Consider the following 22,795-nt stretch of genomic DNA (forward strand, 5'->3'; position numbering starts at 1 on the left):
GGCTTTTATAATTAACTCTTTCCCTACCCGGTGTCTTGGATACTTAAGGCAGGCACTTCCCCCTCTTCATTGGTTAAAGCCTCCGTGACGTAAAACCCCTGCCAGGCGGTGCTGAAGCGGCGGCGTGGGGACCGCTGTGTCTGTTCGGACCTCAATGTCGGACCAGTTTCATATTAAGCCAAAACATAGTTATAAATTCCCCGTGTAACCCATTGATTTTAATCGCGGACATCAGGTAATAGAGCTAAAAATATGAGCCTTGTGATGACTTTTTGACGTCAGAGGTGCGTCGAGCACGCGCGTTATTTTTTTTAAAGAATTGTTTTGTTGCATGATTTTAGATCAAACGTATTTAAATCACCTGGAAGAAGAGGATGGACATCACCGTTGACTGACGACTGTTATCAAGTAAGTGATAATACTGAAGGATGTCAGGATATTCGCTGGTGATGGCTCAAATGCAGGAGCTTTTTATGTGCTTTATCTACTTTGCCTTAAAGTCAATTATTCAGCTGTATTGATTCTAATCTTTTGTCTTTACTTTATTTAAGTATATGTATGTGTGCATCAGCGTGTGTGTGTGTGTGTGTGTGTGAGAGAGAGAGAGAGAGAGAGAGAGAGAGAGATGCTACTTCTGTCATGGGTGGTTCTTTTGGCATGTGTGCATCTCTTGTACTTTAGCCACTTTGAATATTTCATTTTCATGATGAAAATCAACACACACACATTCACAACAGTGGACCTAAGACTCTTTGCTTTCACACAACCACACAGTCCCATCCCTCATGTGAGATGGCTGACTTGACCTGACAGACATTTCCAGTGAAATAGCTCAGTTAATCACAACCATCTCAGTGTGCTCCAGTACCCAGAGGACAGAGCTGCAAGTTAGGGGACCTCCAAGTAGTAATAATACGCAGGAGTTGTATCCGCTTTGCAGTCAAATTGTTAGTCCTCTGCAGAACAACTAATCAGTCAAACTGGCCTACTTTCCTGTTGTATTGAACTATTGAACTGATGAAAATAAGCAGGCACAGGATAAAAAAAGATTCAATGTAATGCCATCCCCTTGAGTACTACTATATTGTTCCTCATATGACATTACGAGAGACCTTCATCTTTATAATCAAATGACAACATATTGATTTATTTAGACAAAGGTAATCAGATGGTTTCATCTAAACACAGTACACTGGGAGCAGTTGGGGATTCAGTGTCTTGCTCTAAGACACTAACCCAATGATTACTTACCTGCACTACCTTCTGAGCTTTGCTGTGGAGTTGTGCAACTATGGGTGCCAATCAATAGTCTGCTTTTTTAAATAGCTTAATGGCTAGCCACATTTAAATATAAATATTGCAATGTATCATATCTGGGAATGCTAGACGAGAAATAGACAGACTGTATAAAATATATGCAATATATGGATGTGCCAAAATAAAAACCTGGCTTTGGTGTTGTAGGGCAGAATTATTATTTAAATTTTTTTACATGTTGTTTGAATTAGGGGCTCTGAAGAAAGGTTCACAACAAAGCCAAGTCATCGACTATAGACCTATGGAAAAATGCAACATCACAAGAATTAGAGGAAAGCGACTAGGCAAGGTGTGATTCCTGATTCCTGTGGTGGGGTGGGAGAGGGTTGTTGTTCTTGTTCAATTGTTTTTGTCTGTTTTGTATGTTCAAAAATATAAAAAACAATAAAAAAAATTATCTTAAAACAAAAAGAAAGGTTCACCAAGTCCCACAACCAAGCCACAGCCACTTTTGTTTTTAAAGTGATCAGATTGATATTTCTTCCTTTGAGCATATTTGATGTGTTTATTAGACCTAATGTATTTGTTGCCATGGTAAGATGTTGTTTACTGTAGCAATGTGATGATAAAGAGGATTAACTCTTCATGGTCATCTGCAACAGATGTTGTTTGTTTACCCACGTTATGACCATACAGTTGTACAGCAGCGTGACGTCTATGAACTGATGGCTGCTTGATGTTAACAATGTCTGGCAACAGAGGATGTTGCATCTAAAATATTGAATTTTTTTAACATGATTCTAGTTTAAATGCACAACATACTGTAGCACCAAGACTATGTTACACTGCTGAAGGCAGATATCAGTAAATGGTGTGTGGTTGTATCCTAGCAACATTAATTATTACTAATAATTAAAAGGATTATGTAATGACTGAATGCCATCAGCAGTCTCCAGTTTTAAATATTTTATGTGCTTTGTAATTGCTTTTGTTAATACTCCTAATGGTTGTGTTTCATGAAGGCATGATGATCATTATTATTATTATTGATGTCTGTAAAATCAGGAGCAATGTGTATGAATATGGTGGAGCACGTTGAATTAAGTAAACTGATGTGAAAGTGTATTTACTCTTAGCAGTGCCAGCGGAGCATCTCTGCAGTGCAGCTGCCCTAGTTACAGAGCAGCTGAGTAACTGGGAGAGACGGTGGTTGGCCCAGGCGGAAAGAGAGGAGGAGTTTGTTAATGGTTGACTGAATTATGGAGGCGGGTAGGCTGTGCTGAGGGCCAGAAGCAGACAACACTAGTAGGACTTTGACTGGAGGGCCAGTGGTGTGAATTGAGGGAGCAGACTCTGACAGCAGTTGCCTGAAGTTATGTTTTAATGCTTTCTATTCTGTTGGGATGATTTTACTTCAGAGTTGAAGATGCACTGAGACTTTACAGCATTACAGTTAGGTGGGTCATTGAGTCCAAAAATCAAGAAGTAAATGCAGAGGGAGATCAACATAAACAGTTCATATGCAGACACCAACAACAAACAATTTATCATGTCTCATTAAAACATGTCTCCATGGTCCAACTGGGCAAAACTGAAAACATTTTCTCTCAAATTCAGATGGTCCATGATGGTACCTCTGTTCTTAGGGCCTTAGAGTTTAAACCTAATGCTTAACTGTCCTCAGACTTCCCTTACAGAATCACTTATAGAGTATAATACTTCTCTGTTCAACTTTATCATTACGCGGAGCCATAATACTTATGCGTATGTTTTTGCATCACTGATAGCACATTCAAAGTAGATTCATTGTACTTATAAGTGATTCTATTCAATTTTATTCTTTCTGGTTTTCATTATAGGAACATGGAGACAATCTCCATGGTCCAGCCTGTTTCAGCAGTATGATTGGATCATCTGGTCTTTCAGGGGACACCCTGATAGCGTGCCACTTCCCTGTGGTTCAGCTTCCCACTTGGCAACTTCCTGTCCAGGCCCTGTGCAGCTCGGCCAAGAGGCCCGGTCGGCTATGCTCAGTAGGTCTGACCCGAGCTGTGTCCCTCCCAGAGCAAGACTCGCTGAACCGAGAGCATGCCTTCGCCGGTGGACGAAGACGTTTTTCCAACAGCTACGGTAGTCTCAACGAGGACCGAGCAGAGGAGGAAGGGGGCATTGACAGCAGCGGGAGGTACGACTCCAACTCATCACCAGAGGAGACGAGTTCCCATCTGAAGAAGGAAAGCTCTGGAGCTAGAGACAGTCTGCGGTCACACAACTCATTCCTTCCCAAAACAGGGCTGGATGAGGACGAGGAAGATGAAGATAGTGATGGAGATAATCTACACAGATATCATGAGGACTCCTCTTTTGTGTTGCATGGAAATTCCAACTGGCCTCTAAGTAATGGTGCCAAAAATCATACAATAGCCCAAGGGGACATGAAAAGCGAATGGGGCAATGAAGTGACCATGTTGGGTACTGAGGGTGACCAAGAGTGGCTCTCTAATCAGCCTCACCTGCCAGACTCACTGCAGACTGAATGCCAGTGCTTTCATGTGAGCAGATCTAGCATTACATTGATGGCTTATGAAGAGCAGGACTCAGACAGACTGATAGATAACATGTCCTGCTGCATCTTCAGCCAACACAAATGTTCCCCAGAGCTGTTCTCCAACACTCACACAGAGTATGTCAGCGACTCCTCCTGTAACAGCTCTGATGGCGTATTGGTTAACTTCTGCACTATCTATAACAGGAGCAACAAACCTGCCACGCCTAATGACCTCAGCAGTCCCACAGTTCCCCCCTATCAGTCATCTGAGGGATCTGTGTTCCTTAACCTCCAGCCCGTTCCTCAGACTCCAGCCAAGGACTTCCAACATGATGACATGACAGTTAAGTGCCCCCCTAAAGAGGAGATTGACGTGACCCCCTCTGCTTCTTGCTGTTCTCCTCAGGGCCTCGACTCTAACTGCAATCTTTACTCCCTGGAGCCACTACCCCCGGGTCTCTCCTCGCTGGAGGTATCAGACCTGGCCGCCTGTCTCCAAAGCCAGGCAACATTGGCCATGGGGACCAACCAGAAGTACTACAAGCTTGTGACTTGTGACCTCTCCTCCCAGTCGCCCAGTCCAGCCTGGTCCAGCATCACCAGCTGCCCCGAGGGTCAGAGCAGAAGTAGCCCCTTCCCTCCCTCTGAGCACCTCTTTGTTGATCATAAGAAGGAAGGACAACACAAAGAAGTCAATAAGGTAATGTTGCAATTAAACAGCTCTTCTGTCAGTACAGAATTAGATGACATAGGTATTAGCAACCATTTAATACAAGAAAGAGGAAATAACACAATTGAATGAAATACGCTTACAAAGGCATGGTATGTACTGTATTCTGAAGTATGAACATTACCTTTCTTACAAGCTTTTAAAATCTCAGTACCATATTTGGACACGTTATTAGTGGTTAATAAATCACGCACTAATGATTTATAGATCAGTTATAAGCAATTTATTCAAGCAACTGTGGGAACTGTGTAAAGCATCAGTCTTGCTTTATTTCTTTAGCTAGCTCTTAAGTTAATGGAATAGTCCCCTCTAATGGAACGTTTGAACACTTAACCTATGGAAAACAGCTGCAGCACCCACATCAAAATCCATTTATTAGAAACTTATTAAGCTTTTCTACAGACTTGATAGATTATAAAAAACTATCTTGATTAATGACAGTTACTACTGCAGACTTGATGTCTTTTTATAAAGTATGTATTAATGATTTACAACACAGCTTATCACTGATCCATAAAGTATTAGTTAAGGATTGAAGCCATTAGTTACAGTATAAACTCAATTATAAAGAGTCTCTTGTTATACATTTGTAATCTTGACAAGTATCAAATGTGTGATTTGGTTGTGTAAACCTAAAACAGTTTTGTCTTTATCTGTATCAGCATCAGGAGATTGAAGAGAAGAGGTTCTCCTTCACACAGTGCAGTGCCGGGTTTGACTGCTCTCAGTTTCAGACCCATGATTACCAAGTTGCTACCACCTCCACTGAAGAAACCCTCTCCAGTAAGAAACATACAGGAAGCATCCAAGACCTCTTCCACATGCCCTGTTCATTGTGCCCCAGCCAGTGTAGCCCACATAGCAGTAAATGCCAAGGCACAAGCGCTGTGATTCTGCACCAGGAGCACTGTGATACTGAGAAGGGTAAGGCAATGAGTTGTTGCTTGCATTTTTAAGTGAGAGAGCAAAACATGCAAAGATACAATATCAGGAAAAAATGACATTCGTTCGTTGCATTGCCCAAGCGACTTACACTTGATCGAAACAAAGGTGGCGCACAAAGTATCTTAACAAGTAAATTCCCATCATCCTCAAGTTTTTATATTATTTAAAAGATTTGAAATATCCAATAAATTTCGTTACACTTCATGATTGTATCCCACTTTTTGTTGATTCTACACACAAAAAATTACAATTATATATATTTATATTTGAGGCTACATAAATGTGGCAAAAGGTCGAAAATATTCAAATATACAGAATCACTTTACATGGCACTGTACATACATACACATACATACATATATATACATACACACATACATATACACACATACACACATATAAACTAAATAAAAACTAAAATTACATTAATGAGTAAAAATTAATAAAAGCTGTACACTTAAAACATATTAAGTAAATCTAACATCTGTTCCAACTATTTTTCTTACCCTCTACCTCCATCTCAGGAGCATGTTCAATGGAAAATGCAGTGGTGCGCTACAGTAAGGCCCAGAGGCCAACTTCGCTGCCCATCCAGCCCTTTGTTCTGGTCCCCACAGGCCAACCCCAGACCCAGCACTTGGGCTGTCTTCTAGAGCAGTACATAAATCAGAAGAGCAGCAAGTCTGGTAGCTCCCAACCAGGCCTCAAGTTCAAGGGCAAACGCAGTCAATGCTTTTCTAATCTTCAGTCATCACCAATGGGCAACCACTGCCCTATCTTCTTGGAGGCTCCTTCAAGCTCTGACACTTGCTCCACCTGCACACCAAGTCCAGAGTGCTTCAGCCGCAGACGTGCATGGAGCCAGTCCAGCAGAATCCAAGCACACCCAAGTCCATGTACATCAAAAAGTAGCCTGGATCCAACTCAAAGCAGCTCAAAGCCCAGACTGGATCAAGAGCAAGATAAAACAAGCCCATATTCAGGCAAAACTCAAACTACCACTTTTTCAGCCCCAAATCAGTCCAAACTTGTTAAAATTCCCACCTACCAGGACCTTATTACCCTCAGCCCTGAGCAGAGCCATGCCAATACTGAGCCCAAAAGTCCCAATAAGACCGACACTTCCCACCATCCAATATTCTCTCATACACCACCCACTTTACTCCTAACCCCTGACGCCCATCACCCAAACCTGCAGGTGTCCCTGTCTCCTCCCACAACCGTACAACCAGAAAAGAAGTTCCCTCAGTACCGAGCTGCACCTGCAGCTGACTCCATCTTTTTTCACAGTAGTTTTACAGCTGCCCTCGCCTCTGTAGCTCCTCTCTCCTCTTTGAGTTGTCTGCTTTCCTTGGCTTCTGGGCTGCAAATCCAGGACTCTACAGGGCTCTGTGGGAAGCCAAGTCAGAGTCATCCCAGTGAATCTCTGATCCTGAGTGACAGGCCGCCCACCGAGTTCTGCCTCTCACCCGATACATCTTATGAGTCCATGTCTATCAGCCATCTTCAGAGGAGAGGTGAGGCCAATAAATGACTGATATCAATTTCTGTAAAACATGTTAAAAACAGTATATGCCATACATTGAAGTGACCCAGTAACAGCAGACTGGATTCCTCCTTGATTGGATTGTCTATCCAGTGATGGGCTGTTGAGAGCAGCAATAAAAACTCACTGTGCTGCAGCAGTGCCTTCAATACCCTGAAGGGGCTTCCTCTCAAACATGACCTATTTTTAACTCTCCCTGCACGGGATTGGCTGAGCCTTCTGCTCTGTAGCCTATGTATGTGCGACTGCAACCTCCAAGAGAGGACGACAGGGAGAATGATGCAGTTGAGCTAATGATTTATAAACACACCTAGTCATTTTATTTTACCATATGGGCCATTCGGTGGAAATTTGATTGTATAAATGTGAATCTTTTGTGATGGATAATCAACAATGTGGTGGACAGTCAGTGTGATACAGCACTACAGGCAGCATCGACATGCATAAAGAATTTACCGTGACATTTGCAGAGGCTAGCCAGTATGAGATGAAAAAAGAAAGCCAGGGAAAGCAAGTCAATGAGGATTTGTGCTAAAATTGACTATTTCATCTTTGCTTCAGTTTCACATTTGCATTACTGCAATATGATAATGAACCCTGAACGTTATCTCTCATGTTACTATGCACTGACCCAGTTAGTGAGGTGAAAGTCTTATTGAGCAAGTTTTTTCATTTTTTTTGTCAAGTAACAAGTAAAACATCTGACTGTGCAGTAACATAATTTCAACCTGACTCAAATACAAACTACCATGTTTAAAGAATGTTTGAGAAATAAGGGTCTTCAGACAAGAAGGACAAGGCTAGGCATACTGCACTAGAATAGAAAATTCAAGAAACAAGTTGATTTGTACTGGAGACAAGTTATACCACCACACCAGCAGATATTTTCTGCTTATCTGATGAGAAAAAGACTTTCAGCAGTCAATAATACACAGAACTGACATAAAAAATTGATTCACAATCTATCACATTTACTATATATGTTAATATATCAATGTTTTGTATCCGCCCAAACAATGTATGAAGCATTAATTATAACTTCAGCTCGTCCAACCTCTTTCCTTGTCCAATGTCCCTAGGTTTGCTGAGGTCTGTGAGCAGGGCGGTGGATTTGATCATGGCTCATTTTGGCAGCAGCAGAGAGCCTGAAGAAAAGGTTTGAATTTGGCACAGCTAAGCAGCTTGAACTGATATTATTTACATTGTAGGACTGGAGTCAAATAACTTGTGTCAGCAGGGAATCATATTTCTTTTCTTCTGCCACAGATGCGTCTGGGTAACAGCTCTTGCAGTCCCACAATCGCCGGTCTGGCCCTGGAACATTTGTGTCCAGCAATTCAGAATATTTTAGAGGACGGTCTTAGGGATCACAAACTGGATTTTATCATCGGACAGCGCCGCAACCACTCCTGGAGCGTGGTGGAGGTCTCTACTAGGATCGGTAAATGTAATTAGAGTGATCGTGATTCAAAGGTGTACTTGAATGAACTTGCTTGATGTACTGGTGGAGCAGCATTGTTTGTGGTACACTGTTGTGGGCTTTTTGATGAACTTCAGTGGTCTCTCTCTGCAACAGGTCCATCCACCAGGGTCCTCCACAGCCTGGTCTCCAAAATCACTCAATGTCCCCAGCTCAGCAGCCACTGCATGAGACTGAGAGCCTTCATCATGGGCCTGCTTAAGTAAGATTACCTTTGATCATACTAATGATGCTAAAGAAGGTTGATGAAATTACTGCACATATAAGCATTCATATTTTGTTGGTTATTTGCTCTCTTTCAGCTTGAGAGCTTTGGAATTCTGGCTCAGTCACCTTCAGAGTCAAAAAGGTGAGCACACACTCAATATTCTGTACTAGCAGCTAAGCACAATGTAAAAAGGTCCACACTCATAATATCTCAACAATGATTGAAAGGACTATCATGAAATGTAATACCAATATTCATGCTCTCTACAGAATTAATTTAAATAACTTTGGTGATCTCCTGACTTTTCATTTAGCTCTTTTATCAGGTCAAATTCGTATCTGTCCATTACTTTATCAACTTTGTGTTAATGTGTGTCAGTGCTAATTAGCAAATGTTAGCATGCAAAGCATGCTAACCTGAGATGATGAACACGATAAACATTAACCTGCTAAACTCCAGCATCTTAAAAAATCTTATCTCAGTTGTTATCCATGACAGGTAAGGAGATCTTTTGAGGAAAGCTGTGACATGTGATTGAAAGGTCTCGAAAAGTGGACCTTGAAATAAGCTTTTTGTTGTTGCCAGACAAAAATGAAGTCTCAGAATCAGCATGTTAACATTGTCATTGTGACCATGTTAGCATGCTGATGTTAGCATTTAGCTCAATTGTGCGTTATTATGGATCCCACTGCTTTGCTTGGTTTAGGTTAGACTTTGACCTTGAGCCGTTAGGGTCAGGAAAGCCCTTTAGTCAGGGGATAGGACCTGAACCGATTGGGTTTCTGGTATCTCGCACAAACATGGTCTCCCGGCCAGTCCTGGCACTTAAATGCTGCGAAGGGTGTTTGTTGCCAGGAAGAGCAGTGGGATTTATAATAATAATGCCTTAATAACACATTATTATTGCATATGTTTGGATCTTTGTGCGTTCACACCCGTTACTGTCTCCACAGATGTGGTGACAACATACTACCATTCTTGGGGATTCCTGTCCATGTCACTGGGTCAGTGTCAGCCCTTGTTTCAGGAGCTGCTACTTCTGCTGCAGCCGCTCTCTGTGTTGCCCTTTAATCTCAACTTGCTCCTGGAGCCCCGACTGTTACATAACCGACAGCTGTGTTCGGAGGAGCAGGGTGTTTCTCCGCCTCCGCCGTGCTCAGCCCTCCTAATGACCAGCTGGCCACTACTGCAAGCTGACAAAAAGGTAGAGAGTAGCCACAGTCAGCAGACTAAGATTTCACACCAGACAGATCTGCATCGCCAAGAGTCTCTCAGTTCTCAGAATTACATCAGGCAGGATTGCGGAGGGATGCAGACTAACAGGAGTCCATTCTTAGCTCCTATTCCAGAGTGGTGGCCAAAAGAGCCTGACCTTATGGATGGTGTGGTTGAAGGGGAAGACTGTAGCCAGAATTATGCAGATAATTGGTCTCAAATAAGTATGGACAGCAGGCAAGAAGAGAAGAGGGGTGAGAAAGACAATGAGACCCCAGTTACATCCACTTGTGTCCAGGCTGAGAGTCCATGTCAGGGTGCGCTGCGCTGGGCCAAACTGTTTGGAGCAGCTGATACGTCCACCAGGACAGAGACAGTTTCTCAGATTAACAATGGAGCACAAACCAGAAGGTAAGAACCAGCCATGAGCAATCAAACCATATATATATACATATATTTTGTTGTTTGATTTTCTTGGTTGATTTGGGATCTAGATTGATGGAAGACTGGAACTGTGACTCTCTACTCATAACCAATACCTCTATATCATTGCTTTCATAGGTACAGGCGACCATCACAGTGGCTGCATTTTGACAGATCGCAGCTTGGACTGTTGGCTCAATCCATCAGGTCAATGAAGCTAGGAGGAGCTCAGACTAACAAGGACTGCTGAAAACTAAACTCTCTGTGGGTGGAGGAGAGAGTGGACCCTATTTCCTGTAATAACAAAAAGTCTTAACTGCATGATAATACATACACAATGCTGAACTGATCAGAAAGCACATAAAATACAGGATTATTAAAAAATACAGGCCCTTATTCATCAAACTTTGCGTTGAACCAGCTATTCGTAAATCCAATACTAAGTTTGTTTGTCCTTTGTAAGTGCTTAGTAGGCTAACTATTAGCTAATTTCAAAATAAATCAGGTTGCACCATTAAAACTAAAGGAATGTCTTAACTAGTGAAGACTTTAGTTATGTGTAAGGAAACATCTGTAGTGCTGTCCAATCAAAAGCAAACAACTATGTAAACAGGAAGTCGCTGTAGCATCACAAACTGTAGCATAACTGGCAAAAATAACAATTTTAAGGTCCAATCTAAATATTAAGTCTAACTGTTAACCATTTGTAAATGTTGGTATTACTTTGTAATATATATTTACATGCATACATGGAAAGAACTGTTTTTAGAGTTAGTAGTATTTACGTAGTTTAGAATAAGTGGGAAATACCAGATTATACTAATCTAACACAGGCTTTTTAGCTAGTCATTTTGTTTATGTTGAATCAGCATACTGTTTTGTAATTCAAGGTATTCTGTTATGTTTATAAAATGTAATTTAAAATCTTCCCAATTTAGGTCATTATTAAACAGCATTCAGATATGTCAACCATATTTCATATTATCTCTTACTTTTCAATCTAAACAGGTCATATGCTAGCAAGCTAATGTTCATTTTGTCAGTTGGTTTGGTTAGCTAACGCTACAGTTACTAGTTTGTGTGGTGCAACCCGTTTTTTAATTTAGTGATACATAAATCTCCACTTAGTAAAGACTTAGCCTACGTGAACTCAGTTTGAACTTGCGATCATCTGGTGCAACTGGCTTTCGATCTGAAAATGTCCCTCAGTTGAGTTTTATCGGTGTACTTTTGTAATTTATGCTCATATTAGTTGTGAGATAAAGCTTTTGAATGAATGTGGTCAGAAGAGGCTGCTGGATCTTTTCCACAGTAGATCCTGAGCTCTTCTCCTAGAAATGGCTTAATGAACGAGGACCAATTCCTCAATTTGCAATTGCACTCTGGAATAACTTTTTCTTTTCATTTCCTGTAGGCGAATATCAATCATATGAATATTGATAGGCCTACATATACAAATGTGAATTTTGACCTACCTTAGACTGTTTGAAATTCTTGTGGTGCAAAACTATCTATTTCTCATTTATCACTGTCATTCTCTCCATAGCTGTACCTTTCATATATTGGTGAGAAAATAGAAAGCAATACACGCTTATTAGTGCCAAATATGCTCCACCAGCCTTGTGGATTGTCAGTGATGTTTAATTTCCAGTAATTGCTTTCTTGAGCAGATTCCCAGCATGGATTTACTGTAGGTGCATGAGTTAAACATACAATAGGTGCTTCAGTGCTTCCTAGATCTCTTAACTTCCAGTTAAAGTTTTTGTTAGGTTTTTGGACATTTTCTGGCACTGAAATTTAAAATGTGTGGAATTGTTTGCTATATACAGTAGTATGTCTTCCAGTGAAGTTTGTTGAGTTGCACAAATATAAGCCATCTTGTGGCTGTTTCAGGTATTTAAATGTGTGTCAGGTATATTTTGAGACTGGTGGTTAGATAAGAGGGAGGAAAGAACAGAACATGTGTTGATACAGAATTTTTAATGTATTGCAATAATGTGACGTCTGTGAAATTATTTCACCCAGCGTCATTTTCTCAACCTCTGAATGCTTCGTCTAATGCCCAGTGACAATCAAACTCAAACTGTCAATAAAGACTTTTTGTTGTATGCCAACAGGAAACAGTACAAATGTTTATCTATGTGCCACATATTTTTGCAATCCAGCACAATTTATTTTAATGGAAATGTGAGGACTTCCTGATAAGTTTTCACTCATCACAACTTTATCTTGCCAGTTATCATTTCATTGAAGTGTATGATGGTTTTATGACTTTGACTGAAGGATCCTCTTGATGCCGCTCTTTTCCAGGGCATTCTTGGAAAGTTGGCCAAAGGTTTGTCCATACATGAACTGGTATCCTATGAGATGGTGTAGAGTTAGACATTCTTGAACTTGATTTTAATTGATAAATTATAATTCAGTAACTTTTATAAAATAGCAGACCACAAGGCCTTGTAGTGTGAAATGTGTTGCTAACACTGACACTGACCTGGGATGTGTCCTGTAAATGATGGCACTACACCTCTGTTTGATGGATAGATAGTGGGCATGGGAGTTATTATACTTTCATTCCTCCTTGGGATGACCTGGGACGTGGGGTCAGTCTGCTGCTGCTTCCCAAACTGGATCAGTGCCTGGTTGGTAGTGATGGGGAAACCTTTGCCAATTAGGAAACGAGATTTTGGCACATGTCCTGTAAAACCTATAAAATACATCACTCAGTGAGCTGCTGGAGTTTTGTAGGAATTATTTGGCATTTTATGCAGAGGAAAAAGAATAAAAGCCAGTATCACTATGTTTTTTCTGTCCGCACAGTTGCATTTCCAGCCTCTAAGAACCCCACTGTACGCTGCCTGCTCAGCACTAAATGGCAGACAGACAAAGTTAACAGTATCTGGCTAGTAAAGTTTGATATATATATAGCAGGTTTATTGCAGGTTTAAGGCCTTAGTTATTTTACTGGAAACAACTGTTAAAGTTCTCTGTTGTACCTGAGATAAAGTACTTGTGCGGGTTATCATCATCCATGAAGTACGGTTTTTCAGTGGGGGTGAAGGACTTCAAGGGCCTGTAGGTGATCACTTTGTTGGAGATTGCTGTCAAGGGGGGTCTTGGTCTCTGGGCCAAAAGATAACAGAGAACCATTAAAACATGCATGACTCAGAGATCATTCGCACAAAGATTCTACATAACAATATATAATACAAATAAACACAGGTTTAATGTAAACCTATTGCAGTAAAAATTACATCACTTACTAAGTGCAAGTGAATGAAAACGTGTGCTATAAGAAAATGTATTACACTGCTGATAATCCCTTCTTATTAAAGCTTTAGTGCGTAACTTTTTGATATTAATAAATGTCCGTTACAGTCAAGCCATAGCCAAATGAGTTGCTACAAAGCTAATTAAGACTATCCGCTCCACAAAACTCTCTCTGTATATCTCAGTATGGCTATGTTAAGAAGATTGTGTTGTCCGTTGACTTTCCACTATGGATAATTAAACAAGAGTGAACCTAATCACAGGTGCCACGTTAACATGCGTGTGTTTGTGGGCAATAGAGTGGGAGAGAGAGTGGTAGAGCCAGAGCATGTGTATGTGTGTAAGAGAGAGAGAAAGTTACTTCAAACTGCTGGTTGGTGTAGTTGACAACATCTGGCAGGTGTGTTGATTGCCGTTGGTCCTGATAAAACTCAGATAGCGCTTTACGAGATGTTTCAGCGTAGCTGCAGGCAAAGTAGTTCTGACTTTTTGGAATGAAGCCTAAAACAGCAACATGTGACGTTAAAGGATTGGTTCAGTTTTGGTTTTATTCGCTAATTTTTTGAGATATTTGTCTTTTTCTGGCTCCTTGCTCTTCTATTCTATTTAAAAGGTTAACACAAACATCCCTTTCCAGAAAAAGCGTCCCTGTAACTATACTCTGGATAATCTACAGATCACAGTGTGAAGAGTTTTCAAAGGGACTATTTCTTTGTCACAAAGTGTTTCTAATAAAACAGAGCTCTGGATTATCCAGAGTGACTGGGACATTGTTTTTAGAAAAATATCAAATATGGATATGCTGTTGATTCACAGAGCAAATAAAACCAAAGCAATCTGAATGGCTGAAGGTTTTTTTCTGTAATTTGGGTGAACTGACCATTTAAAATGCTCTGCATAAATGTGTGGAATTTTCCAGCCAAATGCTTCCTTAGGGTTTGAAAAAGCAATGTAAATGTTAAAAAAAAAGAATGTAAAAAGACTTTGAAAAACCACCACTGCAAACAGTTTGGGTCGTTTATACTTAATAATTTAGCAGTTGGACAAAGATTATTCTCATCATTCTTGTAGTCTCATGTTGTGCTGTGAAAACTCACATATTTAAAGGTGTATTGCCAGATTTCAATTATAACTAATAGACACATACTGCTCATTGCCATTTAGTTATTTTACATCAGGTCATTAACATCTTGTTCATGTAAATAGTACCAAATGTTGTCCCCAGTATGAAATAATTTTCCATGAGGTGTTCAGTTACTTTATTGACCCCGTGTGTTAGTATGTGATACCTACCGGTATATCCGGGTATCATCTTCTTCAAGTTACTGTCAGGGATGCTTCTCAGTGTCAGACCGGCGTCAGACTCTTTGGAGGGGACGTGACCCGTGTGGAGGACCAGACGATTAGAGTGTTTCACCTCGGGACTGGTCAGCAGCTCGGCTGTGAGCTGGCCGTAAGACTTCCCCATACTGTACTTGAGCTGGGGGCAATACCCTGCATACCTGACCACAACAGGGAGTGTGAGGTAAACACCTATTGTCCCTCAGTAGCAGCTTTTCAATTGGAAACAATATGATGTAATTTAAGTAGGCTACATTTAGACTGTCAATTTAACTGATTCAACACAAATTCTGAGGCAATCAGTAGGATGTAGAGAAGAATTGCTCTTTTAATTTGTGTACAAATTAACAGGAACACCTTACCTAAGTAAGTACAGTAACAAATAAGGCTTATTTTATCTTAAAAATTAAAATGACATGGTTATTTCTTACCGAATCTCGTGTCAGGAAGCACTTACCCCGGTACATAATGTGGATCAGGTGTCATCAGAACTTTGCTGACTTTAGGGGCGTATTTCTCCATGCTGGTCCTGTTCGTGCTGAAGCAGGTCTCCCTCCTGTGCGGCGTGTTTGCTGGTTGCTACAGAGAATCAGACACGTTAAACTGACGCGTGCACCCAAACATTTCCTGCCAGGACAAAAATACTATTGTTTTCTATACTAATAGAGTAGATCTTTACAGAACTTTAAATTAGGGATTATTTGAACATATCAGTAACTGTTTTGCTGTCATTCTTTCATCACTTATTGGCCTATTTTAATCTCCCCTTTGTGTCAAATATTGCAGTACTACCATTACCACTCGGATTTACAGTTGTGTTGAGTTGTTGCCTGCAGCGTCCTACATTTCCCCCTCGAACTATCAGAGCTGCCGTTCTCAGCTGTTAGTAATGTGTGACAGACTGACTACGCACTAAACAACATCACCATACCCTACTGGTGTATTTCTCGGATGTCATTAAAGTTTAAAAAATGGAGTAGGTTTAGTTATTGCGACTTTTTAATAGCTACATAAATAGAAATGCTCAACGACGCCCCCTAGCGACGTCACGTGGTTTGTTTCTAACAGTGTGGAGGAGGAATGTTTATAGTGACCAATGTACATAAGGGAATTCAAAATAGAAAAAAAGTAATGAATAAAATAATATGAGTAAATAAATAATAAGTGTGTGTGTATATATAGTAAATAAATATAGTAAATATAGTCATATATATAATATGCTATAGCTATATATATATATTTACTATATACACAGACGATGACCTCAGTGTCCTCAATTGTAGCTTTGACACGAGCATGTGCGTAATATATAAAGACTTGAAAACATCTGACCCATCCTATCTATCATAAATCAATGATACAAATCATTTTAGTTGTTTAAGTATCACAGGTAGAATAATAGTGGGTGGGTGTGGGTACTGTATGAGCAGGGATTTATTAGATCTGTTTATAAAAAAAAATACTGAAGAAAATGAGAGAAAAAAAAATAGTTAACATTTATCAGGACTGGCACTGACTCAAAAATAACTCTTTTGTGTTTCCAGGATTATGAATGATCCGGTATGCTTGATGAGATGCTGCCACTGTACAGCTGGGGAATGTAGATCATATCTGCAGACAGGAGTGTTCACTCTACACATTCCTGCGCTGACAGATAAATCTGCAATGTTTGAAATATTCAAAACAGTCTCGTTTACGGTTTTCAGCGTCACACACATACCATAATGCTGCATTTCCATTGAGGAATTTTAACATATCATGTTACCCTTCTCATATTCTCACACTCATATTCTTTACACTCATGAATGCACTGGTTATGTTAAGGCCTGTAGAGTTCTAAAGTTGTGGGAATCCTTTTAATGTCAGTTCTGAGACTTGTTGTCATTTTACATATCAGTATTCCTTTGTTTGTACTCCCTTTAGACCCCCTCTGTTTCTGAAAAGCACTGTATAACTGAAGTTTATATCTTATTTAATTATACTGTCTGTGAATGCACAGGTTAAATCTGTGTGTCCATATCATGGCTTGTACTTGTTATGTCTTGGATTTCTTACCAGTATGGGGACAAATCAAACATTTCAAATATCAGTGCAGATGAGTCACTCTTTTCCCAGGATTTAGAGACAGGAAGGCGCTCGTATGAACATGCAGCTCTGCGCTGTGACAGGACATATCATGGGATGGGGAGAGGTGTGGTGAAGGAACAGAGGCGGATCAGAGGGGATGTTTGGAATTCTACTTAACCAGATCACCTCAGCTAACGACTGCGTAGGCTGTCTAAACTGGTGTCTTGTTCCTGCTGCAGTTCAGAAGCAGAGCTGTGAGGAACAAAGGGGAGATGAATCTATACAGGAGCTTTGGAAACCTCATGGAGGCTTGGGTGACTAAAAAAGACCGGTGTTTGGACTCAGCATGGCTTGGAAATAATGATGAAGATCCTCCTACACCTTCATCCGACGTGGGGACAAACCTGCGCACAGAATCGGAGGACTCTGGAGTGGAGACAGCAAGCTCTGTTACGTCCTTTCCTGCTACACTCTCCTCTGTCTTTATAGATAATGCAGAAATGGACACATTTGCAGCAGAAACAGAAGGTGATGGACTCACTCCAGCCTTAACATCACAGTCTCCCATGTTTTCCTCCTTCTCCCCGCACCTCTGTCCCAGCAGAGCTCATGAGGATTCCACAGCCTTGCACTTAAAAGTGGAGCTAGCACTACAGAAGACTGACTCGAAATTTCTAAAGAACAACCGAGAGCCCCTTACAGTGGATGGTATGCTCAGGCGACCACCTCGAGCATCTTTTTTACCCAAACGGCACACATCGGACTTAGTGAGAGTTCAAAGGTCAGAGAGTTTTAGCCTAAGGAGGAGGACAGTTAACCCATCAGTGTCCATGAGGCAGATGTCAGAAATGAGGCCGATGTCTATGAGTTGTGATGAGCAGCTGGCTCAGAAAAGAGCAGAGGTGAGATACTGTTCATGTCCCAAACCAAACTGCAGTGGTGGAAGAAGTATTTAGTTCCTTAGGTAAAAGTATTGCTGTAATACTACGCAGTCAACATACTCTGTTACAAGTAAAAGTCCTGTGTTGAAAATATTACTTAAGTAAAGTATAATTAGGAAAATGTACTTAAAGTATTAAAAGTAAAAGCAGAAAAATGTCCCCTGTGACTGTTGTACTATTATATACATTGGATTATTATTAAACATGGATAAAGCAGGATATTACGGTTGTAATTGGTTGAGGTGCAACTCATTTTGAAGTATTTTGTATCAGACTGCAACTAATGATTATTTTCCTTATCAGTTATTCTGCTAATTATTTTCTCCATTAATCCATTGATTGTTTGGTTTGTAAAAATAGTAAAAATGCAGTCACAATTACTCAGATCCCGAAGTGACAACTTAAATCTAAGTCCAAACCTCTAAATTATTAAAAATACATTAAAATTATTAAAAGTAAAGTTAGCAAATCTTCACATTTGTTAAACTGGAACTATGAAATCGTTTTACATGAAGAATGACTTAACGATCAAAATAGTTTCCATTAATTGTCTGTCAAACTATTGCATTCATTGTTAATACAGTACAGTAGATCAAATGATAACAAAGCATCATCTTTTATAGGCTCTTTATATGTTTTGTTTGCAAAAATCTTAATTTGCAAAATAACACTGTCAGATAAATGTAGTGAAGTCTAAAAATGTAGTTGTTTTTTGGGGAAAAATAGAAGAGATAAAAACACTTTTATAGTGTGGCTGATTTCTGTTAGACCTTTTTTTTGAGGGGGGGGGGTAGTTTCAGGATTACATAAATTTCACTGTAATTCCCAGAACTTGTGTGTTTACCGTAGTTAAAGGGTTGCAACACACATTCACCAAGTTGCTCTCAAATTTAAAGTAGTACAGGCATGTCATGACTCACACAGGATCTCTTTCAAGCTCGCAACCTTTCACCAGACTGTCTGAGGTGCAAGGGATTGTAAACCAGTCTGCCCAGGTGAGTTTAAACCCACCGGCATGACAGGAATGGATGGAAACGTGTAGGGGAAGCTGAGCAGTCTGTGTTTTTTTTTTGCTAAATCTGCTAAATGTTGTTAACATGATGAATGGAAATTTTTTTTGATTTTGACCAACAATGATAATGAGTTAGTGTGCTCAGTGTGTAGTTTCAGTTCATGCTGACAGCACACAGAGGTGTTGAAACAACATGATTAACTGTCCATGTTTTTTAGTCTTTGTGTGTGTGTGTGTGTGTGTGTGTGTGTGTGTGTGTGTGTGCGTGCGTGTGTACACTCCGTTTCCTTGTATGAGTGCCAGAGTTTACAGGCTTTGATAAATGCAACACCAAGAAGCTATATAATGTCAAGTAGACATAATTACCCAATTATACAAGATACCTTTTTGTAATTAAATGAAATTGCACTTTCCTTATTAGGTTCAAAAGTACATGTGCTGTATGTGAACATGTATTAGTAATAGTAATTACATGGCTTAGTTTTATATCCTGATGTTATAAATATCAAACTCTCATACAATATCTATTGTCAGTCTAATTAAATTTTTTTAATTATATTATGAAATGGTATTGATACATTACTAATCTATAGCTACTTAATTATGTTCTATTATTTTCTATTAAACTCTAGTTAGTGCTGAAGTTGGTCAATCAACACAAACTATATTGATTATATTTATGAATTGAATATCTTTCAGGTCTGGACTGTTGGTCTGACAAAACATTCAATTTAAAGACAACTTGGACTGTGATGTATTCTTTCACTATTTCATCATTTGCTAATCAACACTAAACAAAATCACCCTAATTATTGCAATTCATCCCGAGGGAGACATGAATGGTTCTGTCAAATGTTATGGAAATCCATCCAATAGATAGAAATTACTCTAAAAACCACACATGTCAACCTGCTGGTGGCGCTAGAGTAAAAGTCAGGGAATCACCAAAGTCAAGTAGGATCATAGTCTACTAGGCAACATGAATGTGTGTCCAAAACATGTGTGTGGCAATACTTCAGTTTGTGGATCGACTGACCGACATTTCCATCCATAGAAAGAGTGTTTAAAGAACAGCAGTGAAGAAAAACTTTCAAGTTGACTAAACTTGTAAATATTGTATAGCTCTTGTATCCTACAATATTAGTCTTTTGATCTGTGCAGGACATTGGTGAGGAGGAGAGGAATGGACTGAGTCCTGGACTCTTCTACTTGGAGCAGGTGTGCCAAATGTTAGAAGAAATTGCCAGAAAACAGATGCACAGCCGAGCATTAAAGATGGAGATTGATGCCCAGTGGGAGCATCAAGACATTGAGGTGAGCCAGGTGAAGACATTCATGTACCTACATCTTTGCAAGGCAATTAAAAGGTTGTCAGTTTCCACAATGCACTGGGTTTATAAACATGACATGATCTTGTCAAAGCTGCTGTCGATGACAAGATATCTCCTTGTAGCCTGAGGGTTACTGTAATATGAATTAAACCATGATAATTTGTTTTCCCCATCACTTGACTCTCTTTCAAGGCTCTCGACACCTGTCAGAGTGACTCTAAAGCTGCTGAGGAGGCCCTGTCTTCTTGTCAGATTCCTGAAAATACAGAAAGTGCAGAGCACAGTTCCAATGAACCCCAGCAGCGTAAAGATGATCCTAACAGACATTTTCGAAGGAGATCAGCTTCAGACACAAATATTACAACATTGCAATTTAGTAAGTTATAGTCTATTTCCTACCATCTACCATCTTCAGCTTGTGGTTTTGTATATTCAATATATTGTGTGTGTGTGTGTGTGTGTGTGTGTGCTTGGTGCAGGAAGGTTGAATGCAGACTGCAGAGGGCAGCATCTGAGTACAGATGACCTGCTGGAGAAGGTAGAGGAAGGCCATGAAAGTCTGGTAGAATACATACAACACACATAAACATCATTTGTACTGTAACTAATAAACACAGCTAAATAATTAAATGAATTAATTATGTAATTTGCATTGTTATAGTAAGTTTTATAAGAAATATGTTATTTTTCCTCATAATGTTCTATTATTTTGGCCTGCAAATATTTTATTGTGTCTTTTCAGGAGAATGAAAAAAAGGAGACGAGTAAAACTAACAGGAACTGGAAGTTAAAATTTGGGTCTTTGACAAGAGCTGGAGTGGGAGATACAAAGGGGTAAGAGTTTGCGTTTATAGCTGTAACCTCTAAGGGGCAGTGTTATTAATCTCATATGATGCATAATGCTCTGAGGAAATGTGTGTGGTGCTCCAACATGGCAGCCAGCCACACTGACGCAGTGGTCCGGAGCTAATGCACAGTAGATGCAGAGGCTTTTGGTGGGAGGTGATTTTCAGTCTGTGCTTCTGTTCCCCCTGAACATTTTGTCCATTTGTTCATGAAACTTAGCTTACATGCTGCTTCCAGCTTTCCACAATGGCGTGCTTCAGTTCTGTTCAATTCATTATTATTCTGTACAGTCAACAGATGCATTCATCTGAGAAAAACTCGACCCGACGACGGCTGAGCAAGCTGTTCAGGAGGAGTAGGAAAACTCCGCCTGTGTCATGATGTTTGGACATTTTAGTTTCAGTTCTGAAGAGGAGGAAGCTTTCCTTTAAAGGTCTAAACACTGTCGCTGCTTTCAAACTGACTTCCTGTTCAGTCCATGTGATTTAGCAATCTACCATGTTTATTTATTGTCTGCTGTATACTTGCCTTTATTTTTATACTTATAAATAATATGATTTTCTGTGAAACTGTGCTACAAAGCTTGATTTTTACAAACATCAAACTTGTATTTGTAATAAGCTGCAAATTGGTAACAAATACTAGTATGCACTGTACAATATGTTACACTATAAATGTAATAAATTGTTAATATAATTCGCTGAAATTCTTATTCATTTTGTTGTGGTGTACATCTGCAACATAATAGACATATGCTTCATATCCATCAAACGCTGTATGTCTTTGGAACAAGAACAATCTGTTATTAGTGCACCACAAGGATTTCTAATAACATCTTAGTAATTACAGTATGTAGTCCATAAAATGTCCAATACTGCCTGAAAAATGCCTAAGTCCCAAGTTTCCAAGTCTTCAACTAGCTTGTTTTGTCTGACCAACAGTTCAAAACCCAATCATAATCACAAGATCAAGTGTTTGCTGTGAATCTTTACTTCATCAATGACTTAAACATTTAATTACTTATCAAAGTTCCTGATGATACATTTTCCGTTGATTGACTAATCAATTAATCATCTAATTGTGTCAGCTTGAAGTAGATGGAGATGAATGCATAAATCCATGGGTTATATTAAGGGATTTTTAATGGGGGGTTTTCTGCATGAAAAATGGGTTTTGTAAGGGATAAAATACCATATACCATGAAAAACATTGCTGACTGTACCTGAAAATAACCTTAATTTTTGAAGCATCAAAGCCATATCGGAATTTTCATCTTAATCGTAAAAATAGGGTTTAAATTAGAGACTGCCTTCATGGTTTTTAGTACATTTCAAGCAGATAGTAAAAAAACATTTAAAAATACCATAATCCTTTAACTATCCCCTTATTTAAGGCAACACATCAATGGATCCAGCTTCATAGGGCACTAGTCTAAATAAGAAATAGGAAAGCCATAATTCCTCAACCAAATCCTTTCTGTAGCTTGACAGATAACAAGTCCAGGCCACACAGTTACTTTTATCATTTATTTAATCTTTATTCACCTAGGTTGGGGGGGATTAACCTCCCCTGGCATTCCCACGTAAAGAGATGTCAATGACAAACACGTCCAACCAAACGAGAAAGGGTGAATAGGAT

The 22,795-nt window shown here is 39.7% G+C and overlaps 3 protein-coding genes across 7 annotated transcripts; 2 read left to right on the forward strand and 1 right to left on the reverse strand.

Moving 5' to 3' along the window:
• Positions 1-112: 112 nt before the first annotated feature.
• On the forward strand, positions 113-12,466 carry LOC120546002 (iporin). Of its 2 annotated transcripts, XM_039780730.1 has the most exons (11): positions 113-235; positions 342-408; positions 3,117-4,505; positions 5,198-5,459; positions 6,005-6,997; positions 8,106-8,182; positions 8,293-8,473; positions 8,603-8,708; positions 8,809-8,855; positions 9,668-10,340; positions 10,491-12,466. In XM_039780730.1, exons 3-11 carry the CDS (start codon positions 3,159-3,161, stop codon positions 10,600-10,602), a joined length of 3,798 nt encoding a protein of 1,265 aa, XP_039636664.1. In that variant the 5' UTR covers positions 113-235; positions 342-408; positions 3,117-3,158; the 3' UTR covers positions 10,603-12,466. The 2 variants fall into 2 exon arrangements, with proteins under 2 accessions (XP_039636664.1, XP_039636665.1); XM_039780731.1 differs by having other exon boundaries at positions 113-408; positions 8,293-8,467.
• A 35-nt stretch (positions 12,467-12,501) lies between these two features.
• Positions 12,502-16,030, reverse strand: fam166b (family with sequence similarity 166 member B). Of its 3 annotated transcripts, none has more exons than XM_039780735.1 (7): positions 15,772-16,030; positions 15,418-15,539; positions 14,913-15,121; positions 13,981-14,120; positions 13,346-13,472; positions 12,844-13,056; positions 12,502-12,712 (listed from the first exon to the last, which is right to left on the reverse strand). In XM_039780735.1, exons 2-7 carry the CDS (start codon positions 15,480-15,482, stop codon positions 12,618-12,620), a joined length of 849 nt encoding a protein of 282 aa, XP_039636669.1. In that variant the 5' UTR covers positions 15,483-15,539; positions 15,772-16,030; the 3' UTR covers positions 12,502-12,617. The 3 variants fall into 3 exon arrangements, with proteins under 3 accessions (XP_039636669.1, XP_039636668.1, XP_039636667.1); XM_039780734.1 differs by having other exon boundaries at positions 15,759-16,030; XM_039780733.1 differs by having other exon boundaries at positions 15,753-16,030.
• Positions 16,031-17,180: 1,150 nt separating this feature from the next.
• On the forward strand, positions 17,181-21,853 carry si:dkey-106l3.7. Of its 2 annotated transcripts, none has more exons than XM_039780389.1 (6): positions 17,181-17,929; positions 20,142-20,303; positions 20,504-20,687; positions 20,791-20,849; positions 21,054-21,145; positions 21,448-21,853. In XM_039780389.1, exons 1-6 carry the CDS (start codon positions 17,300-17,302, stop codon positions 21,536-21,538), a joined length of 1,218 nt encoding a protein of 405 aa, XP_039636323.1. In that variant the 5' UTR covers positions 17,181-17,299; the 3' UTR covers positions 21,539-21,853. The 2 variants fall into 2 exon arrangements, with proteins under 2 accessions (XP_039636323.1, XP_039636324.1); XM_039780390.1 differs by having other exon boundaries at positions 17,184-17,929; positions 20,142-20,294.
• Positions 21,854-22,795: the final 942 nt, after the last annotated feature.

This window comes from Perca fluviatilis, chromosome 17 (genome assembly GCF_010015445.1).
Source record: "Perca fluviatilis chromosome 17, GENO_Pfluv_1.0, whole genome shotgun sequence".
NCBI lineage: Eukaryota > Metazoa > Chordata > Actinopteri > Perciformes > Percidae > Perca > Perca fluviatilis.